Source organism: Triticum urartu, chromosome 6 (assembly GCF_003073215.2).
Source record: "Triticum urartu cultivar G1812 chromosome 6, Tu2.1, whole genome shotgun sequence".
Lineage (NCBI taxonomy): Eukaryota > Viridiplantae > Streptophyta > Magnoliopsida > Poales > Poaceae > Triticum > Triticum urartu.
In genome coordinates, this window is record NC_053027.1 from 394,765,334 (window position 1) to 394,785,031 (window position 19,698).

Here is a 19,698-nt window from a genome sequence, read left to right on the forward strand (position 1 = left end):
GAAAGTCCCGGCAATATGATGCAGATTTGTTACTTCCATGTATTGTAGATCTTCGAATGATGCAATCAACCATGGCATTCCACTCCACATTGTTCCCAGCCATGATGCAATCAACCATGGCATTCCACTCCACATAGTTCCCAGCCAACGCACCCTTACGTATCTGCCTATTCGTTTCGGTAGCAATTCTCAGCCAAATTTGTACCGACCATGTTAACCAGATAAAAGGGGCATTGACCTTAAAATCTCTGCTGTAGTAAGATAGATGGTTAACATCCTTCGAGTGTTCAGAATTGCTTTCATTATGGTCTAGTAGTTTTTTAGATATATGCGTAGCCAATGGATGTACTTGTAGAGTGCCAGTGAATACAGCACATCCATGCACAGTGACGGTTCACCACCACTATCTCAGGTTTACCCATTTGGCATCAATCATTCTAGGGTAATAAACATCACATCGATCAACATGATTGCAGCGAAGCCCTTCAGTGTTTTTAGCATCAGATCTTCTAGGGTTGCGTCAACGCTTGTCCAGCACTGCACATATTGCTCCTCGCACTTCACTCATCTCAATACCGTGAAGGATTCAGCAATGACCAACCTAACAGGAAGGGGGGAAATAGGTTAAGATATGATGAAATGAGGTGTTGCCACAGCAAATGAGGTGCTTCAGTTGGCAACGAATATTCTAGAAATGGAATCACTAATCAGACACCATAAGCGCAAAAATTCTAAACTGAATCACATACTCCTTCCGTATTAAAATATAAGATGTTTTTTAGACTAGTTTAGCGTACAAAAACGTCTTATATTTTGAAACAGAGGTTGTAATTTTTTTTCATGTATCCCCAAATCTGACTTGCTTTACAAGATGTTTGATGAGGAAATGAACGAAGCAGACACATTAGTTGCTGAAAAAGAAACTAGGTATATCTGCTGCTCAGTTAACTCACCCGACCAGCATGATTTCCTGCTTGCAAAATGTTTTCCATATCAAATAAATAACTAAAATCCGTCATTAGTACAGAACTACAGATATGCAGTTCAACTGTAACCCCGAAGAAAGCATCTTGTGGTCAGCACCAATAAGGCGTTATCCCTCTGTATCTAACTTGGTAGGTAGAAAGGACATTCAAAAGAATCATCAACTTCAAACAATACTCTTCCAGATTTTAAAAGGTATTCAAAGAAGCACAAAATGCTCACTCGATGTGTATGACAGATCATCTCCAGAAAATACAAAATAGCTGCAGCGACTTTAACTAAATGAACTACGGCAACTAATGATATGGTCAAACGTATGGGAATTCCGTGTATCAATTTATATGTTAACTATTTAGCAGCGATATGGTCAACGTATGGGAATTCCATGTATCAATTTATTGCCTAAAGTCAACATTTCAGCATATAAATTGCTTATTTGGAGCATCAGGTTCAAACAAGATTTATGAACAAAACTAATCAGATGCAGTGAATTGCATGAGCAATAGACACGCCTAAGGCCAAAACACCCGACCATATACATATTTAACTCAGGCTCCAGTAGAGTATTTCGCTGTTGATACAATGCCTAGGAGCACAACTTTCAAAATTCAAACAAAACACACAATCAATGATACAATACAATGTAAATGATAATAATTCGCATATTGCAAGACAGAACACAGGCTTTGCCTCATAAAATTAAACCATTCGCAGCATGAAGGTTCTAAGAGTAAATGGGCACACAATCAATGATACAATACAATACAATACAATACCCGCAAAAAAATGATACAATACAATGCAAATGATAATTTATATATTGCAAGACAGAACACAGCTTTGCCTCATAAAATTAAACCACATCATTAAATAAACACGAACCGAATATACAAGACCACGTTCCAGCCTACACATAACACACCCCACAGCGAATGAGGTGCTTCGGTTGACAAGGAATATTCTAGAAACGGAATCACTAATCAGACATAAGCGCAAAAAAACTCTGAACTAAATCGCATATTTTTTGAATGTGTAACCAAATCTGACTTGCTTTACCAAATGTTTGATGAAGAAATGAACAAAGCAGACACATTAGTTTCTGAAAAAGAAACTAAGTATCTGCTTGTCAGTTAACTCACCCGACCAGCATGATTTCCTACTTGCAAGATGTTTTCTATCAAATAACTAACTAAAACCCCATCATTGGTACAGAACTACGGATATACAGTTGAACTGTAACCCAAAAGAAGGCACCTTGTTGTCAGCACCAATAAGGCATTATGCCTCTGTATCTAACTTGGTAGGTCAAAAGGACATTTGAAAGAATCATCAACTCAAACAATACTCTTGTCGATTTTAAAAGGTTTTCCAAGAAGCACAAGATGCTTACTCAATGTGTATACCAACTCATCAGCAGAAAATACAAAACAGCTGCAGCGACGTTAACTAAATGAACTACGGCAAAGTAATGAAATAAGATACTGCGCCACTCAGCGCTTATATGGTCAACATATATGAATTTGACGTATCAATTTATTGCCTAAACTCAGTATTTCAGCATATAAATTGCTTATTTGGAGCATCAGGTTCAAATAAGATTTGTGAACAAAACTAATCAGAGGCAGTGAATCGCATGAGCAGTATACGAACCTAAGGCCAAAACACCTGACCGTATACATATTTAACTCAGGCTCGAGCAGAGTATTTCACTGTTGATACCATGACTATGAGCACAACTTTCAAAATTCAAACAAAGCACACAATCAATGGTACAATGCAAATGATAATTCACATATTGCAAGACTGAACACAGACTCTGCATCATAAAATTAAATCATTCGCAGCATGAAGGTACTAAAGAGTAAATGGCACACACAAATTACAGGGCAACAAAAAATCAGTAGAGCAGTCTTTATGGTGTGGTATTTTGGATGCATGCCTAGTCTACACCAGTTAAGTAATCTACTAGAGCCAAGATAAACAAGAGCATACATCTCTCCTAGCGTTGGACATTGAGCATCTCCTTAGCCTCCTTCTGCTCGCCTTGCAGGGTATCACTTGTGTACTTGCTGAGCAGCTCTTTCTTCTTCTGCTCTAGCACCATCCGCTCAATCTCCTTCTCGTCAGGGAGCGGCACATGTGCCACAAACTCCCTCCCAGCCTCTTCCCCCTTCTCTCTTTCCATTCTCTCTTCCTCCAGCCTCCTCTCCTCCTCAACCTCCTCCTCCACCTCCTCGAACAGCACCTCCGTAGCAGCTTCCCCACCACGCCCACCTGCTGCAGCCACCTCGCCACTCACCACATTCTTCATGGCCTCCCGCCGCACACGCTCCACCCGGTGCCACTCCGTGACAACCTCGTCCCGCATGCGCTTCTCGGCAGCAGCCTCAAGGGGCTCAAGCACACCGTCCTCGTCGTCATAGTATCCATAGTACCCGGCATTGATGCGCTTGTGGATCTCGTAGCGGGTGCGGCGCTTGCGGACCTCAGGTGGCTTATCAAATAGCTCACGGACGCCGGGGAGCTTCTTGGCAGCGCCAAAGTAGCGGTAGCCTGGGCCCCGGCCGGAGGGGTTGGGGATGGCGACGATGTTACCGTCGAGGTCGGTCATGAGGGCGGCGTTGGAGCTGCGAGAGTAGTCGCGGCCTCCGAGCTCGAGGATGCGGCGCTCCCAGTGGCTGCGCTCGCGGAGGAGCTTGTTGATCTCGTCGTTGAGGTCTCGGAGGCGGTGCTCCCCGAGGCCCTCGTTCTGGATCTCGGCGACCTTGACGCCGATCTCGCGCAGGATCTCTCCACGCCAGCGGTCGGCGTCGGCGAGGTCCCGGCACTCGGAGGCGAGGTACGGCCGGCGCTCGCGGGGCTTGCGCTTCTCCTCCTGCTTCATCGTGATGAAGCGGTTCAGCATGGACTGCGCCTTCTCCTCGTTACGAGCCATGGTGGGCGGTCGCGCGGAGCGGCCGGTGGCGGTGCGGGCGGCGGTGAGGTTCGCGAGCTTGGGGACGAGGGTTTGGGGGGAGGCGCGTGGGCTGGATTAGGATTTGCGGGCTAGGTTTTAGGGGAAGAGAGGCGGCTTTGATGGCTCACCTGGTTGGTATCCGCTCTGCGTTCGCTGGACCAATTTTCTCTTTTCGGTTAGGAAAACTCTTGTGCCGATCTTTGCTTCCCTCACAGGTCACAGCAAAGAGACGGTGAGCATGGCCATGGGCGCGCACTGCTCGTGGTTGCTGAGATCCCTCCTGCCGTCGCTGTGGGAGGCGGAGGTGGCCATCTCCGCCGTGGCACTTCTCGCCGCCACCGTCGCGCTGCTCCTCATCCTCGAGGAGACCGCGTCCGCCACCTCCCCCTCCTCTCCCACGACTAAGAGCTATGACCGAGACCGAGGGGGGCGGAGGCGGGGCAGCGCAAAGGGAAGCAGGGCGGCCGCTGAACCAGGATGCGCCGGCGACGAGGTGAGATCAATCGATCATGTGTACACGGCGTGTGCATACCAAGATCTGCATTCCCCCCTCAAATGGTAACACAGCTTATTTTCCCTGATGAACCCTGCAGATCACTCTTGTGGCTGACAGCTCTCGCTCTCGGAGCACCACCGCGTACGTGATCGAGGTACGCTTTTATCCAAGTTCCAACGTACTGCTACTACACAGCTAGCACCTGGCTAGCAGAGAAGAGAGAAACGGCGCCTGTTCTTACTCCGCTTATGTGTTGCTGCGTCAGCTGGAGCTGGTGTCTGCCAAGTACCTGATCGGCGCCAACCTGAACGGGACCGCCGAACCCTACGCCGTCATCTCCCTCGGCGGGCAGAAGCGCTTCAGGTGCGTAATAACAATCCCTCCTCTTCTTACATTTTTATTCCTAGTTGAGACACTTATTTTCGGACGGAGTGAGTACAATGTTGCTTTGCAATTCAAGCGAGGTGTTCATAGAGTTCATACTGTGTTTGTGCGTGCAGTCCCATGGTGCCTAGCCAAAGAAATCCCGTGTGGGGGGAGGCGTTCAGCTTCCTGGCCAGAGAACTTCCAGCTGAGGTATGATTATGAACGAACAGCTTCCTACACATTCTTTGATCATCTCTATCCACAGCAAACACGATGATTAGCTTTTTCTTCTCCTAGAACATAGAAAATGTGTTTTTTTTTCTCTCTTGAGAATCTGGAAGGTGTTCTTTTGGAAATATAGTTTAGAACCCATTCGCTCTACAAGTCGCTTTTAATCATCGTCACACACTCACAAATAGTCCACCCGCCGTCCCTGCGGGCCCACTGCCGCCGAGACTCTAATCATGGATGCCTCGGTTCAAAAAGGAACAAGAATGTCTCAGTATATACTACCACATCCGTACCAAAATATAAGACGTTTTTGTCGGCTAAACTAGCCTAAAAAAAGATCTTACATTTTGATAAGAAGTGCGATTCCAGTTTGAATATCTTATGAGCGTGAAAGAAGAGCAATACGGCATGATGGAGTAGATTAGACAAATGCTCCGCAAAGAAAAGCACAGGGTGTATGCCAGCCGTGTTAGTACAAAGCAATGCTTTTGCGCCATGCAGTGCTGCTGCATTATTTTTAGTTCTATTTCGTTCTCTCTGAGAATCTTCAGAGAGCACGGCATACATATAGTAGTACTGGCCGGCTTTGCCTTGCCGACGATCTTTCGGAACCGTGGCAGAAAGTAGAAGCATCATAAAATTTTGAAAGGCACTTTCCCAGAAAGACAGTGGTCCAGATAATATAGGGTAAATTAGAGTGCACCTGACGCCATCCATCGTCGATTCAGGCTTTGAATAGTGAACTGAGCAATGGCCTGCAGGCTGTCAAAAGTAGCTATGGGAGAGTGCAGTGCGTGCATATGTTTGCATGCAGGGGCCGTGCAGCATCATAGCCAGCTTCTCTCAAGCAACGACCGTCGCACTGCTCCTGTCAATGATTCAAAAGCAAAGGTGTTACCTACCTGGCACAAACATCATATCAACTTTATGGGAACCAAGTGGTAAACAAAACCTGACTAGCTAGATTTATCTGCTCAGCAAGTTTCTTACGCAGAAGCTGAAACTGAGACGTTTTCAGCGAAAACAAGATATGCCAACGCACGCATTTGATGCCAGAGACGTGCTTGCTCAAATGTGTGATGTATTTTTTACTTTCTGGATAGGTAACCATAACAGTTTATGACTGGGACAATGTATGCAAACGCAAAGTCATCGGATCTGTCACTATAGCTATCCTCGCCGAAGACGAAACAGGAGCCGTTTGGTACGACCTGGACAGCAGATCTGGTCAGGTAGGATATGCATTTATGAATAATAAATCAGCCTTCCTCATCTCAGTGCCTCATCACAGTAGGCACCGCATGTACAATCCCGCTTACAACACAAAGTATCTGGTTGCAGATCTGCTTGCGTATTAGCTCAAAGAAAGTGTCGTCGACTTCTGACAGGTAACATTGATTTGAGAAGTATGAACAGCATTATTTGTGAAGGTAGGCAAACATCCTTCTTATTTCACCAAATGTTTCCAGCTTCTTTAAGCAGTATACCGGAGCCAAGTCCCAGAGAAAGATGATACTCACTAGGCAACGGTTGGCGATGACTGAAGACAGTGGTCCTCTGCACTCTACAATCGAGTTTCCTCATGACGAAGTACTAATTCTCGGCAAATGATAATTGCACATACAGTATTGCATACTCAACTGAACCGAATGATTGCCTTCCTACTTTCAGATTGTTCACCACAGTTATTCTTGTGCTCTGGAGAGGTCTTTCTTGCGGTATGGGCGTATGTGCATCTCCTCATGGCATCTGTGCTTCCAGTCACACGTATTCTCCAAGCAATTAAATGTAAGTACATGTTCTAAAAGTGCAAACCCCAAACTGATCTTTGCATGGTTTTAACTTATGAGCAAGGTAAATAATATCAGCCACGTCTGAAAATCCATGAGGTAATAAATTGTCACTCAATAATATAAATCTTGCTAACTAACACACAGTAATCAGGCCATTGCTGCAGAAAATCGGTACGGTATGGATATATTGACAAGCAAGTTCAGATTCTTTTCTCTGTTCACAAATTCATCCTTATATAATTTTCTTATTATCCAATTATTTTTAGGTGATCATTCCGTTACAAGACATATATGAGGTATGCAACCTATGAAGCTCTTATTATGACCTTAGTATTTGATTTTAAATGGTTGAGATGGTTGACACATGCATGATTTCACCCACAGATAAGGAGGAGCCAGCACTCCCTTATAAACCCAGCTATTACTATATTTCTTCATACCGACGCAGGTGGTCATGGAGTATCTCCATTGTGCTGCCAAAATGGTAAACTATTTTCTGTTGGTGTAATCTTGGGCATCCTCCTTGGAACCAAGATTATGAATTATTTTTCGATGGAATCTTTTTACAAAGTTAGATAAATCACACCCCTAGTTGGAAAACTAGATACTATCATGGATTCGATGTGTACGCTTTCTGAAAACTTAGAAGATTTCAGTCACATGCCTAATTGGAAAACTAGGTGTTATTATGGATTATATGTCTGATTTCTGAAATTTTAACTTCAGAGAGCTTGGACTAGACCATTTCCAATTTGATACTCCTTCACGGGTAAAACTTTACTATCGAAGGCACCAACAGCAAAACGAGTCCTAGAAATATAGATCTGCTGTTGTTGTTTTCATCTTCCATGTTGCAAAACTACTATTTACAGATTTTTCTATTGAGCATCCTTGCCTTAATGGTTCAGGAAGCGTAAGGTACAAGTTCACATCCTTCTGGAACAGAAACCGTACATTTCGAGCTCTAGAGACAGCGCTGCAGTGTTACCGAGCAACATTGGAAGCCGAAAAGCAGGTATTCAGAAAGTAATCTTGTTTGGTCTTTTCATTTGCTTCTGGGGAAACCACCTGACAACCTGTACTTGTACAAGCAGGTGGGTGCACATTTGCTTCTTAAAGGAGAGAGTATGAATGTTATTAGCAGCAGAACAGACAACATAAAGACAGAAAACAGAAGAATTGGACTGACTATCACATTTCAACCTTTCGTCAATGAACATGTTCTTGTAGACATAACCAGTGTGAGCATCCCAGATAATTTTCTATTTTTGAATATGCATATTTACTTTTCGTCTCCCTAATTTTCAACATGGTATGATTTTTCAGAATACCTTCCCTGGTACACCTGAGAAGTTTTTCACTGTGATACTAGGTGACGATGCAATGTTTTTCCAGCAGTACCGAAATGCACGAAAAGATACAGATTTAAAGGTGTATTTTGTCAATTGCGCTATTGGCATATCATTTTCATGGTCTCAATTTTTTTTACCAAGTTGGTTGCTGCCAGCATTAGACGACGTAACAGTCAAATGTTTTTATTTTCTCCAGCTGAGTAAGTGGCATGTCTCAGATGAGTACGGTGGAAATGTTCGCGAAGTAACTTTCAGGTCACTATGCCACAGTCCTTTGTGTCCTCCAGACACTGCGGTAACTGAATTGCAGCATGTTTTTTTCTCAAACGACAAAAGAAACCTGGTAACAAAAAAAAAAGATCACTACAAATTAAATTTATGGTGTTATTTCAGCCTTTAATGCAAGCATCTGTTCTTATTTGATTTCAGATCTATGAAACAAAGCAGCAAGCACACGATGTCCCATTTGGTTCTTACTTTGAGGTATTTGGATACATCTTATGGCATATTCTACATCCATGATTCTGACATGTAGTAAAAGCAGAATAGTACCTTTTAAAGTGGTTAAAAATTAAACTTGTGCCCTTCTGGACACGATTTAATAACGTTAGCCCCCTTTCAGTTAATTGTGCACAGTATTTAGAACCTAAACCTGGAGTTTTTTCTTAACATACCCTACTAAGATATAAATGCTAGTGAACAACAAACAAAATTCCCATTTATAACCACTTTTTTCTCGAGGTTAGACCACAAAATACTTGCTTTGGCTAGTAGATACGTAAATATTTTTCCCCGCAGGCCAACTGCAGCTGATGCCTTGGTTTCACTGTTACAGATCCACTGCAGGTGGTCTCTAAGGACAACCTCTAGTTCAACATGTCAAGTGGATATAAAGATTGGTAAGTTCAATTCCTATCAAGTTTTCCTTTAGAAAATTCCTACTATGTTTATCCAGCACAAGATGTTGCGGGTAAATACTACATTTAACTTTGTGCACCTAATAGGTGTGAACATGAAGAAGTGGTGCATTTTGCAATCAAAAATAAAATCTGGAGCAACTGAGGAGGTATGCCATACCATCTTGTTCATTTTAAGGTCTCCATGCTGGCAAGATGGAGTACTGATAATTCACATCTGTAACATGAAATAAATGGCATAGTTTAGGATTCTAACCATTCGCCCACTTTAAATAATAACTGTATTGAAATATCCAGCATTCAGAAGTTATTTCACCGTAATTCAGATTAAAGGGATCAATCTGATAACAATTGATGAAAGAACAAAATGTCCGGGCTTCAGGCAACCTCTTGGTTGTTAGACATCACTGATTAGGAATATGACAAGAAGATGATAAAATGACTCCAAGTTGATCTGCACCACACAACCCTCAATTAATGTAAACAATAGGAACGATATAGGTAAATGGAAACTGTACTTTGATGTTCCACAAACAGCATTTGACAATGTCTTCCTAACATGATCTGGACCTTCTGGTACAGTACAGGAGAGAAGTTTGCAAGATTTTGGAGGCTGCCAGTGATTATGCCGTCAAAGCTGAGTCAAATGGGCCAAATAGGGAAGATATTGTGGTGACATCTTCAGCATAACGAACTGCAGAAGAAAACCACCTGCATATTTCTGTATACGCATGCATACAGGACATATTTGCAAAATTTGGAGGCTGCTTGCGCTGTAACCTGAAAGCTTCGTCGAAGAGCCAAGCCAATGATGATACTGTTGCAACATGTCCTCCATGAAATCTTGCTGTTAAAACGACCTACAAAGGTCCACCCTCGCACACAAAATGCTTCCGACTAAGTGTTGACTGTTGAGAAGGAAAAAAGATATTCCTGCAAAGTAGCATATTACTGTGAATAGCCCAACCTGGGTAGAAATGAACAAAAAGGAAATGGCAGATGATCCTAATCCACCGCATCCCTGTAAAATCCATGTACTTGCTCTATTATAGAAGTGACAAAACATAACTTACATCAAATTATCAACTGATCTGAAAACAAGCTGACTTTTCTACAACCTATATTTGTACATGGACAACGGACAACAGGATGGTAAACCTTATGGTAATGCTACCGATTATTTACATATACCACAATGTATGCCACCTGGTTTCCAGTAAGGCTGCAATGATGAGCACATGACAGCAATCATTATTTCCGTGACCTAAGATCGTTCTCAAGTTTCTTCATCCTTGTTTCCTGGGCTTTGAGATCCCGTTCGAGTTTATTTATCTTTGATTCTTGTTCCTTTGTAATCAAAGTGAGGGCCTTGACATCTAAAACCCCAGCGAGTTCGTTCAGTGATTGCACCTGTAATAAGATTGACAAAAGAATTAATCCAGGTTTATTTTCTGGAATGGTTTATGAACGATACACATTTCCCATTCAAAATTAACCATAACTTCTATTCAGAATCAAATAATAATCAAAACTATAAGTAGGATTCAACAATTACAACTTGGTGCAGAAAATATTACCCTCTTTGTAATGTAGTAGTAGATAACAGTGAAACAGAAAAATATACCAGGTTTATTTTGGATAGTGCGTTTATTTTAAACAGTGAATGTATTATATAATATACAAGTATAAACTAGTTGGTCGCTTTAAGACAAAACCAAGGGGAAAAACATTGGATATTATGGTGCAAGGACTCTGCAATCAGGCCACTTGTGATCTTGCTTTCTCTCTGGGGTCTTAATGAAATTAGTTGCAGTTCGAATTTAGCAGCAGTTGGGTGCTCAAGAAACTGAACCAAACTTGGGTGGAGCTCATGACATAGTGAATTTCGTAGAAGTCCTGGCCGTTGCGCCTGGGATCTAGACTGGCCCCACAGACCAACACTAGTCTTTATTGCGCACTTTGTCCTCACTCGTGCGCACGTGGGATCAACTTCCCAGTCGGTCACCCATCCTCAAATTGCTCCAAGCCAAGCACACATAATTTTGAGGGTCCTTCCGGATGGGCTCCCGGAAAAGAAGGTGCACCTTGTTGTTATGAGTGGTTTATCATTCCTATTAAGCCGGGATGTCACATACCCCAATTTGATAATCTCGTCTAAGCTACTCCAGAGTGCGGTACTTGAGCAGGGGCATAGAACTGAATTATAATAAATCATGTGTACTCTTTCACCAGTTCAAAGCTATTGAGCTGAATTATCTTCAGCTGAGTTTGTACGTTAGATATCAGATCGGAAAAAAAATAGCAAGCTGAATTGAGAAATGACTTCGCGTTATATCTTCAAACTACTAATGATCACCTCCATTCAAACAACGCTTGGAAGGGCCAATAACAGGTTATATCATTCTAATAAGTACCCACCTTCTCAAGGAGTTGCAGCCGTTGATCCATATCATTAACAGAATCACCCTGTCTTGTAATCCCCTTGACGACATACATCAAATGGGTTTGTAGAAACCGCAAACAATGGTTATCAAGAGAACACTGTGGAAAGGCTGTTTCACAGCCAATTCTAAAAAACGGGCAGTTGGTAAGCTTCATAAGGCAAACTGTTCCACAATGTTTGTCCATCTCAGACCGCATAACATGTTGTTCACACAGCTGCTCGCATGGTAGGAGCTTGAATGGGCAGACAGTGTCATGCTTTTCCATATGAATAGCGCAGAAAGAAGCTACACATCCATCATTTGTGCAGTTCAGTATCCTAAATTTGCATTGACTTGTGTGCTCCGCTAGCTTATCTGGCATGTCAAATCTCTCTGGGCAATGGAAATTGCCTTTACTGTCTATGTTCTCCAGAATAGCCCATGCAGTTGCCTTCCTTTCATCCTGGGCCCACGAGTTATCCGTCTCTAACTTTTGCATGAAGTCTTTAATCTTGTTCAGGCGGCTTTCGCTAGAAAAAAGCCCAGAGACATGGCTCAGCATGCCCTTTTTTGAGGTCACAAAATTATCGATCAAGTCTGACAGGAACTCCGTCGGCCTGGAGGATGCTTTTGTTAATTGATCTGAATGATCCTTGCCTCCATCCATAGATTCGCGAACAAGTGTTTCAGATCTCTGAATCATGTACCCTGATAGTTCAGTCTTCATGCCAATAGCTACAGATGCTGGGCTCTTGAACATATCACCAGTGGTGCTGTCCACTGAAGCTGTGGCCAATGCATGAAGTAAGAGCTGTGTCATGCTATGTAAGACCTCTATGTCAGATAGATTGCACTGAAAATTTAAGCCTTTGTCCTCTAACGTGTTCTCGAGGTTGTCCATTGAAACTCCAAGCAGTATGGTTGAATCAGTACAACGGCATCCTGAAAGAAAGAAAAAGGTGAGATGAATGAACAAAGAGTTAGGCTTTTATGTTGTGAAGCGATCTATTAGATGTATTCTGTAGCTTTGAATTTCACAAAAAAATCGACCCTAATGCAATCTAAGATCCTAAAATCAACACGACCCACTATGGCGGATTCAAATTATCTTTGAAGAGTGCAGCACAGAACCTATGAAGTCATTTTTGTTTTTGCACGATTTAATATCGATTAGCTTATTTCCAGTCACATGGTCGTGGATGTATCCCCACCTGGAAGGGACATCTCTACCAGTCTTGCCATGAGTAACTACTCCCTCCGTTCCTAAATGTAAGTCTTTGTAGAGATTTCACTATGGACAACATACGGATATATCTAGATGCATTTTAGAGTATAGTTTCACTTATTTTGCTCCGTATGTCGGTATAGTGGAATCTCTCCAAAGACTTATATTTAGGAACGGAGGGAGTATATTGAAACAACAGAATGTTTTTTCTTGGGAGTGGCTAGGTCTCATCTAAATGAGAGTTAACTGAGGTCTCATCTAACTCCCACACCGTTTTATTTTATGCTGAGATTTTGGGTATAGGTGTGAATCCTTTCTCTCTTTTTTTTGACGAAATTCCAACTATAGTACTACGGCAAAATCAAACCGAATGGACAAAATGTTGAGTCAATGATCATCACTCAATCAGCAACTGAGTTAATATCCCGCAAAGTAGATAAAATAATGTGGCATTCGATGCTCTTAACACTACATCAGCCGACGGGTTAGTCGCCATCAACTCCCACAGAAGTCTCCGTGACAACGAACTAACCTCGTGTGGAGGCGCCGATGAGAAGGATCCACCGAAAATCAGAGGCAAAAGTCCGCTCGCCGCCGGGAGGGCTCACCGTCGACGGAGATAGGAAAACGATCGGCAGGAAGACTGCAGCGATCCGATGGAGCGCTGAAGAGACCACCTGAGTGAGCGGAGAGCCGGCGGCGCCAGCGCCGGGAAGCAGGAGCCGGGAGCAATTGGGGACCCGGGACTCTGTCCCGTGAGCCCGTGACGACCCTCCGTTCTGGGCCGCGGGCCGCTGGCCGCGTCTATTTGGACCATGTGGACTCTTCTAAAAAAAATTGGACCGTGGGGACAATCTGTCGATCGGATCGGACGGCGGGGAAGGTACCCACCGGCCACCGTTGTTTCCTTTTTCCGGCGGCATCCAGGACCTTCCAGAACCCCAGGTTCCAGCTTCCTTCGTCCTCCTACTTGCTAATCGCTATCACGCCACCGAAACAGTCTCCACCCCCTTCTCCCGGAACCAAAAACCCTAGCAAAGGGAGGGCCCCGCCGCGCGGTGCCATGGACGCCATCCGGAAGCAGCTTGACCAGCTCATGGGCGCCAACCGCAATGGCGACGTCCGGGAGGTCAGCCGCAAGTACTACGACCGCGACGTCTGCCGCCTCTTCCTCGCCGGCCTATGCCCCCACGACCTCTTCCAGCTCACCGTGCGTTTCCTCTTCTCCAGCCAAACTGCTGCTATAATTTCGATCGGGATTAGGCGCGGTGCGGCTCGCTGATATGTTTTTGTTTTGTTCGTGTTTTGCAGAAGATGGACATGGGTCCGTGTCCTAAGCTGCACTCGTTGCAGCTCCGCAAGGAGTATCCTACCACTTGAGTTCCATCTCAATTTTGTGCGTGTAATTTTAGGGCAATATATGGACGGATTTGTGGAGATGACCACATTGGTTCAGTTTATTTCCCCTTCTCATAGTGTGGTTTGAATCGAAGAAGTTTTGAGTGCTCGTGTGAGGTCAGGGTAGAATAGATTGGAGGGACTTCTGATTGTCTGGGCTACCTGCCTTTTTTATTTAATACTGGGCTTGGATGATTGTATGGAGTCATGGATCATGCAGTTTGAACGACACAACTTAGCTACATTTTGCTTGTCAAGATTATTATGACCTCCATATTGATTAAAATGAACCTTTGAAATTTATTCAGATGTTGATTGACTGCTAAGAACAATGTGTGTTAAGCTTTAGGTTTGCAAAAGTAGGGCGTGCGTTGTTTCATTGTATGAGATTTGAGATTGCTGTTGATCGACAATTCAAATATAAATTATAGTATTGTTATGGTGCAAGTTCAGAGGCAAAAGACAACAATGAACTGTGAAGCATTAGGTTTGTGATATATTGAGCTTCCCTTCTGAATCCAACCATGATATTTGATAATGGTCTAATCATGTTAGTACTGCAACCTTTCCTAATAATCAACCAAATCTAGGTGCCTTCTCTTATTAGGTCACCTTTAATGTCATGGTGAGAAAATGAGGTTTGAATGCTTTATCTTTTTTTTAAACGCTTTACTCGTGCATCATTGCAGTCTTGACTTAACAAGGAATTCCTGAGGAATTAGTGATAGTTGTTTAGTTGTACACTGTTGTTCTGATAAGTAACAGTGCAGCACATACACGTTTCTTTTGGTTACATTCCCATGCATATCTCTATGGTAGCATGTTTGCAGTTGGGTATGAAGGATCTGTTCTGTTGCTTCCTGAACTAAGTAATAGATACGAGGAGGCCAAAGCCAAAGGTATGGACAACTATGATCGTGAATTGGAAGAAACTATAGAAAGACTGATAGTTGAGTGCGAGAGAAAGATTCAAAGAGCCCTTAAGCGTTTGGAGGAGGAAGACGCCAAGGCAGCTATTGCAATTTCTATCACTGAGGTTACACAGGTACCTCATGTTAATTGCTCTTCTGATCCCATTAATACCATGTTTGATTATTTCATTGTGGAAACTGAATGGTGAATGATAATGTTTACTTGCAAATCCAGAGTAGAGAGGTACTCGAGTTCTCCAAACAAATTAAGGAGAAGATGAAGGAGATAGACACTTTTGGTAAGTCCTTTTTCTTTCTCCCACAACTATATTGTTGTTCAATATTTCTCTTTGTTACTAACTTACTATATTCTTTTATTTATGCCCAACGGTTCTGTGCTCAGTTTCCTCTGGAATGCCATTCTTCCAATTATTTGTCTTTGTGAAACCTCTGAAAATTCTTCTACTATGAAATTACTTCCTCCGTTCGGGTTTATTAGTCCTTCTCGGATTCTGTGTCAAATTTGGACCATAGATTTAATTAGCAAAATATAAGTTACTTGCCACAAAAATAGTATCATTGAAAATTTCTTTTGAATATGAATCTCACAATATAATTTTTGTGGCATATAACTTAAAGTATATGTGTTTGCAACTTAGCATTTGATTCTTTGCGCTTGTTGCTCCTGTAGACTTTGATGGAAACACTGAGGGCAAAATTCGGGCTACTGAAGAGGTTGATAAACTCAAGGAACAGAGAGCTGAAGAGCAGGTATTTCTGGGGCCGCTATCAAATTTTACCACACTGGAGTTGTCTGGCTTAAGTATATAGCTGAATTTATTTCCACCATGTGCCTTCTGTAACGATTTTATTCTCATTTGAAGGCAAAGCTGCTCCTTGAAGCCTTTAATAAGGACCGTGTTTTGTTAGTGAATTCTCTCCAAACTGCTACGCAATCAACAGCACATGCTGCTCCAGATGCTCGTACACAAGAAATGATTAATGAAAAGCTCAAAAAAGCAGAGGAATTAGGTGTGTTTCATTAACCATACTTCCTGCAGCCTCCTTTGCTCGAGTACTAGAGCACAAATCATTGTTTATCTGGTGTTGTATTAACGCATAATAATGTACAAACAACATTTGTTCTGAACAGGTGAGAGTGGGATGATTGATGAAGCACAAAAACTGTTGGATGAAGCAGAAGCTCTGAAGAAGGTTAATATCTATCTTTAGCATTTAAATCTATTGGAGCAGCTGGCTAGATGTTATGGCAGCTCTCGTCTGCTTTAGTTGCCAAAGTAACATTTCTCTTTCTGATGCATTTTGTTTTGATCTCTAACCAGCTGGGTGCGCGGCCACAGCCTGTTCCTGACTCTGCAAAAATGTCCACTCACGTTCAAATTGTAAGTAACTCAAATTTTCCTTGTGCAATCCACAACAAAAATTCAATCCTTTTGCTAACTGCATGGAGACCTAGTTATTGGATTCGCTATGTGGTAGGACTACTCTTGTCGTGAAGTTTCAGGCAGAAAAGTTGTATAGCAATAATAACATATTTAGTTTGTCTCCATTTGTTTATATATTGATTTTGTGCATTTGTAATCTTCAGACTGATCAAAAGTTGCGCCTGTGTGACATATGTGGAGCATTCTTGAGCGTGTATGACAGGTAAATTCATTTCCTTTGGCTTAACCAGGAATTTCCACCATGGGGTCATGAGTATAGTAGTGTATGGGGTTCCAAAGTGCTTCAGCTTTTGACAGACGCCTGTGCCTCCTTTTTCACCAGCAGGCTTTTGGGTCCAGTTTTACGAGGATTACTTTTGCAGCTAAAGAATGTGCGTGTTTATTTATACATGTTTTTATCCTTGTGGATCATAGATGTCTTGTCAAGGGTTTAATGTAACTTGCAAACTTGTTGTTTATAGCTATGCTCTTGGCTAATTTTTTTTCTTCCAAACAGTGACCGGCGTTTAGCAGATCATTTTGGAGGGAAACTCCATATGGGTTATATGCTAATACGTGAGAAGTTGTCTGAACTGCAGGTTAGTTTTCAGAATAATCTTTTGAGTGAAGCGTAGTCCTGCAGAGTTACATGTTAGTACCAGATTTTGCTAACATGGCTGGCTTATTTTCTTCCTTTGTTAGTACCTGAATTGTTCTGTACTTGTTTATTTGGGATTATATAAGACTGGTGTTGCTTCTGTCTTTTTTGCGTGTACAGGAAGAGAAAAACAAAAGGCGCAAGGTAGACCGAACTGAACATGACAGAAGGTACTCTTAGGCTTCCTAGCTTTAAAGTCTCCTAACAGAGCAAAAAAATTTGTTAATTATTGTGCTAAAAGCTGCCTTGTACAAACAACTAGATCCAAGGAAAGGAGCACAGAACATGATAGAGCATCAAGCAGGGACCGTCATAGAGGAGATCGAAGCAGCAGTCGTGACAGGCACAGGGATTATGACCGTAGAAGTAGCCATGATCGCTACCATGACAGAGAAAGTAGATATGACCATGATAAAGAATCAGGGAGATCTCGTAGCTATGATTCGAGGAGCCGCCGAAGGTCACGTTCCCCAAGGGATAGTTCTAGGGACTATGACCGACACGGGTATGCTTACATCTATTCTAGTTACCGCATAATGTTTGAATTGTGCATATTCCTTCCCCTGTTGCTATCTCTTGCTATTAGTACTAGACAAAAACAAGTCAACTGAAACCCCACCAGGTTATGTGTGAATGAAACTTGAAATTACTTGCAAGATATAAATCTTCAGCTCACTTGGTGCATATAAATTTGTAGATCAGATTCCTATATACAGTTCATTATTATATACTCCCTCTGTAAAGAAATATAAGATCGTTTAGGTCACTACAGAGGGAGTAGTTCATTATTATTCTTACTGTGTAATATGACTTAATTATGTCAATAGCGTGCGACATAGTGCAGCACTCATGAAATGCAACCGACTTATTTCGGTGTCTCTGCAGGCGTCGTGACCGTTGAGATGGGCACTAGATGCAGGCAGGCTTGCATTAGATTTTCTGAGGGTTCTGCCTAGGATGACAAGAATGGCCGGCTTGCAACTGGAGGAAGGCACATGTTTCTATTAGTATATGTACATATATGTGCATCTTCCTTTACCCCATAACTCATGAACGTGATATGTTGAACCATTTATCTGTTATGACTTTAACCAGTTGTGAACCTTATGTACTTCATGGTATCCCTTGCCAAAACGTCCCTGTTGACCCTGAAACCGTAGAATAATAGTTCTACAATAAATTTTCATTAAATAAAATTTATATACATATTAGTAACAGAAAAGAAAGGAAGTAGTGTATCAACATTCAACCAATGCCCTTTTTTGGAAACATGATGTGCTTTAGAAGAGGTGGTCAGTCCAGAACTTGATGATTGCTGCTTTGGATGGCTTGGCTCTTTTCTCTGCGACAGAAAGACCACCTTGAGGTGGTATATCCATCCTTGAAAGTGGTGTACTGCCTGCCTGAAGATTTTATAATTTCTGATGATGGATCAAATACCCCAGCATCCCATGATCACAAATTCACAATATCCTCTTGGGAGGACCTGCATGGCTAGGCTGATCGCATCAAAGCAAGAAGTACCTCTATTTTTGGTGTGCATGATATATTTCCTAGCACCTGAGGGCAAATGGGTAGTCCTAGAATAAGTGCATTGAAGTTTCTTCCACCTTGTCGTCATAAAGAACTCTCAAGGTACTGATTTTCTGTTCAATAGGTTCCCGTTGTCCGACTCTATCGTAGAGCAATTACCAGAAAAAGGAGCCGTGCTTGGATACACCCCCTTTTAAAAAGTTGACAAATTTTGATGTAAATGAAGGGTTGAGATTAGAACATACTCTTTTATTAAACCGCTTCTTTCCCCAAAGCATTTGTCTGTGATTACCATCGTAATACCCTCGATTTTTCAAACCAGGTCTAGCCAAAGACTTAGAGCATCTCCATCCGTTCGGTCTTCCAGGGCGCCGAAAAAGAGTCGCCTGAAGGCGAACCGGCGCTAGATTGGCGCGTGGGGGTGACTCTGCTCCCAGGCGTCGGCCTACAGGACGTTGCGGGCTTGGCGCTATTTCATACAATTAGTTGCAAACTCAGCGAACTTTCACGAACTCGGCGAAATTTCATTGAAATTTGTACAAAAAACAAAACACATGCAAACTACGCCTAGGAACTGCGCCCGTGTCCACCGCCCGCCATCTACATGCCGAGAAGCCTGTAGAAGCGGGTGTAGTCACCGTTGTTGTCGCGCGCCCCGCCGGAGCCGCCGCCGTCCCTGCTACATCCCTGGCCAGGGTTGCCGACGCGCGGTGGGGCGCTGGACGGCCCCGCCGCGTCCTTCTCGTCGCTATCGAGGATGATGACGGCGCCCACCTCGCGCCCGCTGCGCCGGGCCTAGAGCTCCGTGTATGCCCAGCGCTGGCGGAGCACCTGCTCGTGGACGTAGTCCTCCTTCACCCACTTGAGAGCGGCCTCGTCATCGGGAGCCACCATGTCCGCGTGCTCCGGCTTCACCGGGAGCAGCCCCGACTCGGTTTTCGGTCGGACCAGGCGGAGGGAGCGCAGCAAGGGTCGGGAACCCTCGTTGATGACGAGGGCGCCGTCGCGGC

General features: G+C 43.2%; 4 protein-coding genes across 12 annotated transcripts; 2 read left to right on the plus strand and 2 right to left on the minus strand.

The window, feature by feature from the left end:
* Positions 1-233: 233 nt before the first annotated feature.
* Positions 234-4,107, minus strand: LOC125513714 (pre-mRNA-splicing factor ISY1 homolog). Its single transcript, XM_048678880.1, has 2 exons — positions 2,977-4,107; positions 234-601 (listed from the first exon to the last, which is right to left on the minus strand). The coding sequence occupies exon 1, from the start codon at positions 3,917-3,919 to the stop codon at positions 2,984-2,986; it is 936 nt and encodes a 311-aa protein (XP_048534837.1). The 5' UTR covers positions 3,920-4,107; the 3' UTR covers positions 234-601; positions 2,977-2,983.
* Positions 4,108-4,139: 32 nt separating this feature from the next.
* LOC125513715 (BAG-associated GRAM protein 1-like) lies at positions 4,140-10,291 on the plus strand. Of its 5 annotated transcripts, none has more exons than XM_048678884.1 (18): positions 4,140-4,433; positions 4,534-4,590; positions 4,702-4,799; positions 4,937-5,012; positions 6,137-6,265; positions 6,375-6,421; positions 6,503-6,623; positions 6,705-6,821; positions 7,093-7,122; positions 7,211-7,310; positions 7,735-7,841; positions 7,921-8,067; positions 8,153-8,257; positions 8,375-8,521; positions 8,608-8,661; positions 9,014-9,077; positions 9,183-9,244; positions 9,678-10,291. In XM_048678884.1, exons 1-18 carry the CDS (start codon positions 4,179-4,181, stop codon positions 9,783-9,785), a joined length of 1,824 nt encoding a protein of 607 aa, XP_048534841.1. In that variant the 5' UTR covers positions 4,140-4,178; the 3' UTR covers positions 9,786-10,291. The 5 variants fall into 5 exon arrangements, with proteins under 5 accessions (XP_048534841.1, XP_048534842.1, XP_048534838.1 ...); XM_048678885.1 differs by having other exon boundaries at positions 8,375-8,473; XM_048678881.1 differs by having other exon boundaries at positions 8,153-8,521.
* Positions 10,145-12,421, minus strand: LOC125513717. Its single transcript, XM_048678886.1, has 2 exons — positions 11,514-12,421; positions 10,145-10,505 (listed from the first exon to the last, which is right to left on the minus strand). The coding sequence occupies exons 1-2, from the start codon at positions 12,417-12,419 to the stop codon at positions 10,347-10,349; spliced, it is 1,065 nt and encodes a 354-aa protein (XP_048534843.1). The 5' UTR covers positions 12,420-12,421; the 3' UTR covers positions 10,145-10,346.
* Positions 12,422-13,623: 1,202 nt separating this feature from the next.
* LOC125513719 (protein LUC7-like) lies at positions 13,624-18,271 on the plus strand. 5 transcript variants are annotated; one of them, XR_007286098.1, is made up of 13 exons: positions 13,624-13,953; positions 14,055-14,107; positions 15,018-15,186; positions 15,288-15,351; positions 15,744-15,823; positions 15,937-16,084; positions 16,206-16,267; positions 16,396-16,455; positions 16,662-16,720; positions 16,841-16,889; positions 17,015-17,096; positions 17,276-17,325; positions 17,418-17,444. XR_007286098.1 is itself a non-coding variant. In XM_048678887.1 (13 exons), exons 1-13 carry the CDS (start codon positions 13,807-13,809, stop codon positions 18,054-18,056), a joined length of 1,233 nt encoding a protein of 410 aa, XP_048534844.1. In that variant the 5' UTR covers positions 13,637-13,806; the 3' UTR covers positions 18,057-18,271. The 5 variants fall into 5 exon arrangements, 3 of the variants coding, with proteins under 3 accessions (XP_048534845.1, XP_048534846.1, XP_048534844.1); XR_007286099.1 differs by having other exon boundaries at positions 13,625-13,953; positions 16,844-16,889; positions 17,418-17,443; XM_048678887.1 differs by lacking the exon at positions 16,841-16,889 and adding an exon at positions 18,041-18,271 and having other exon boundaries at positions 13,637-13,953; positions 17,418-17,660.
* Positions 18,272-19,698: the final 1,427 nt, after the last annotated feature.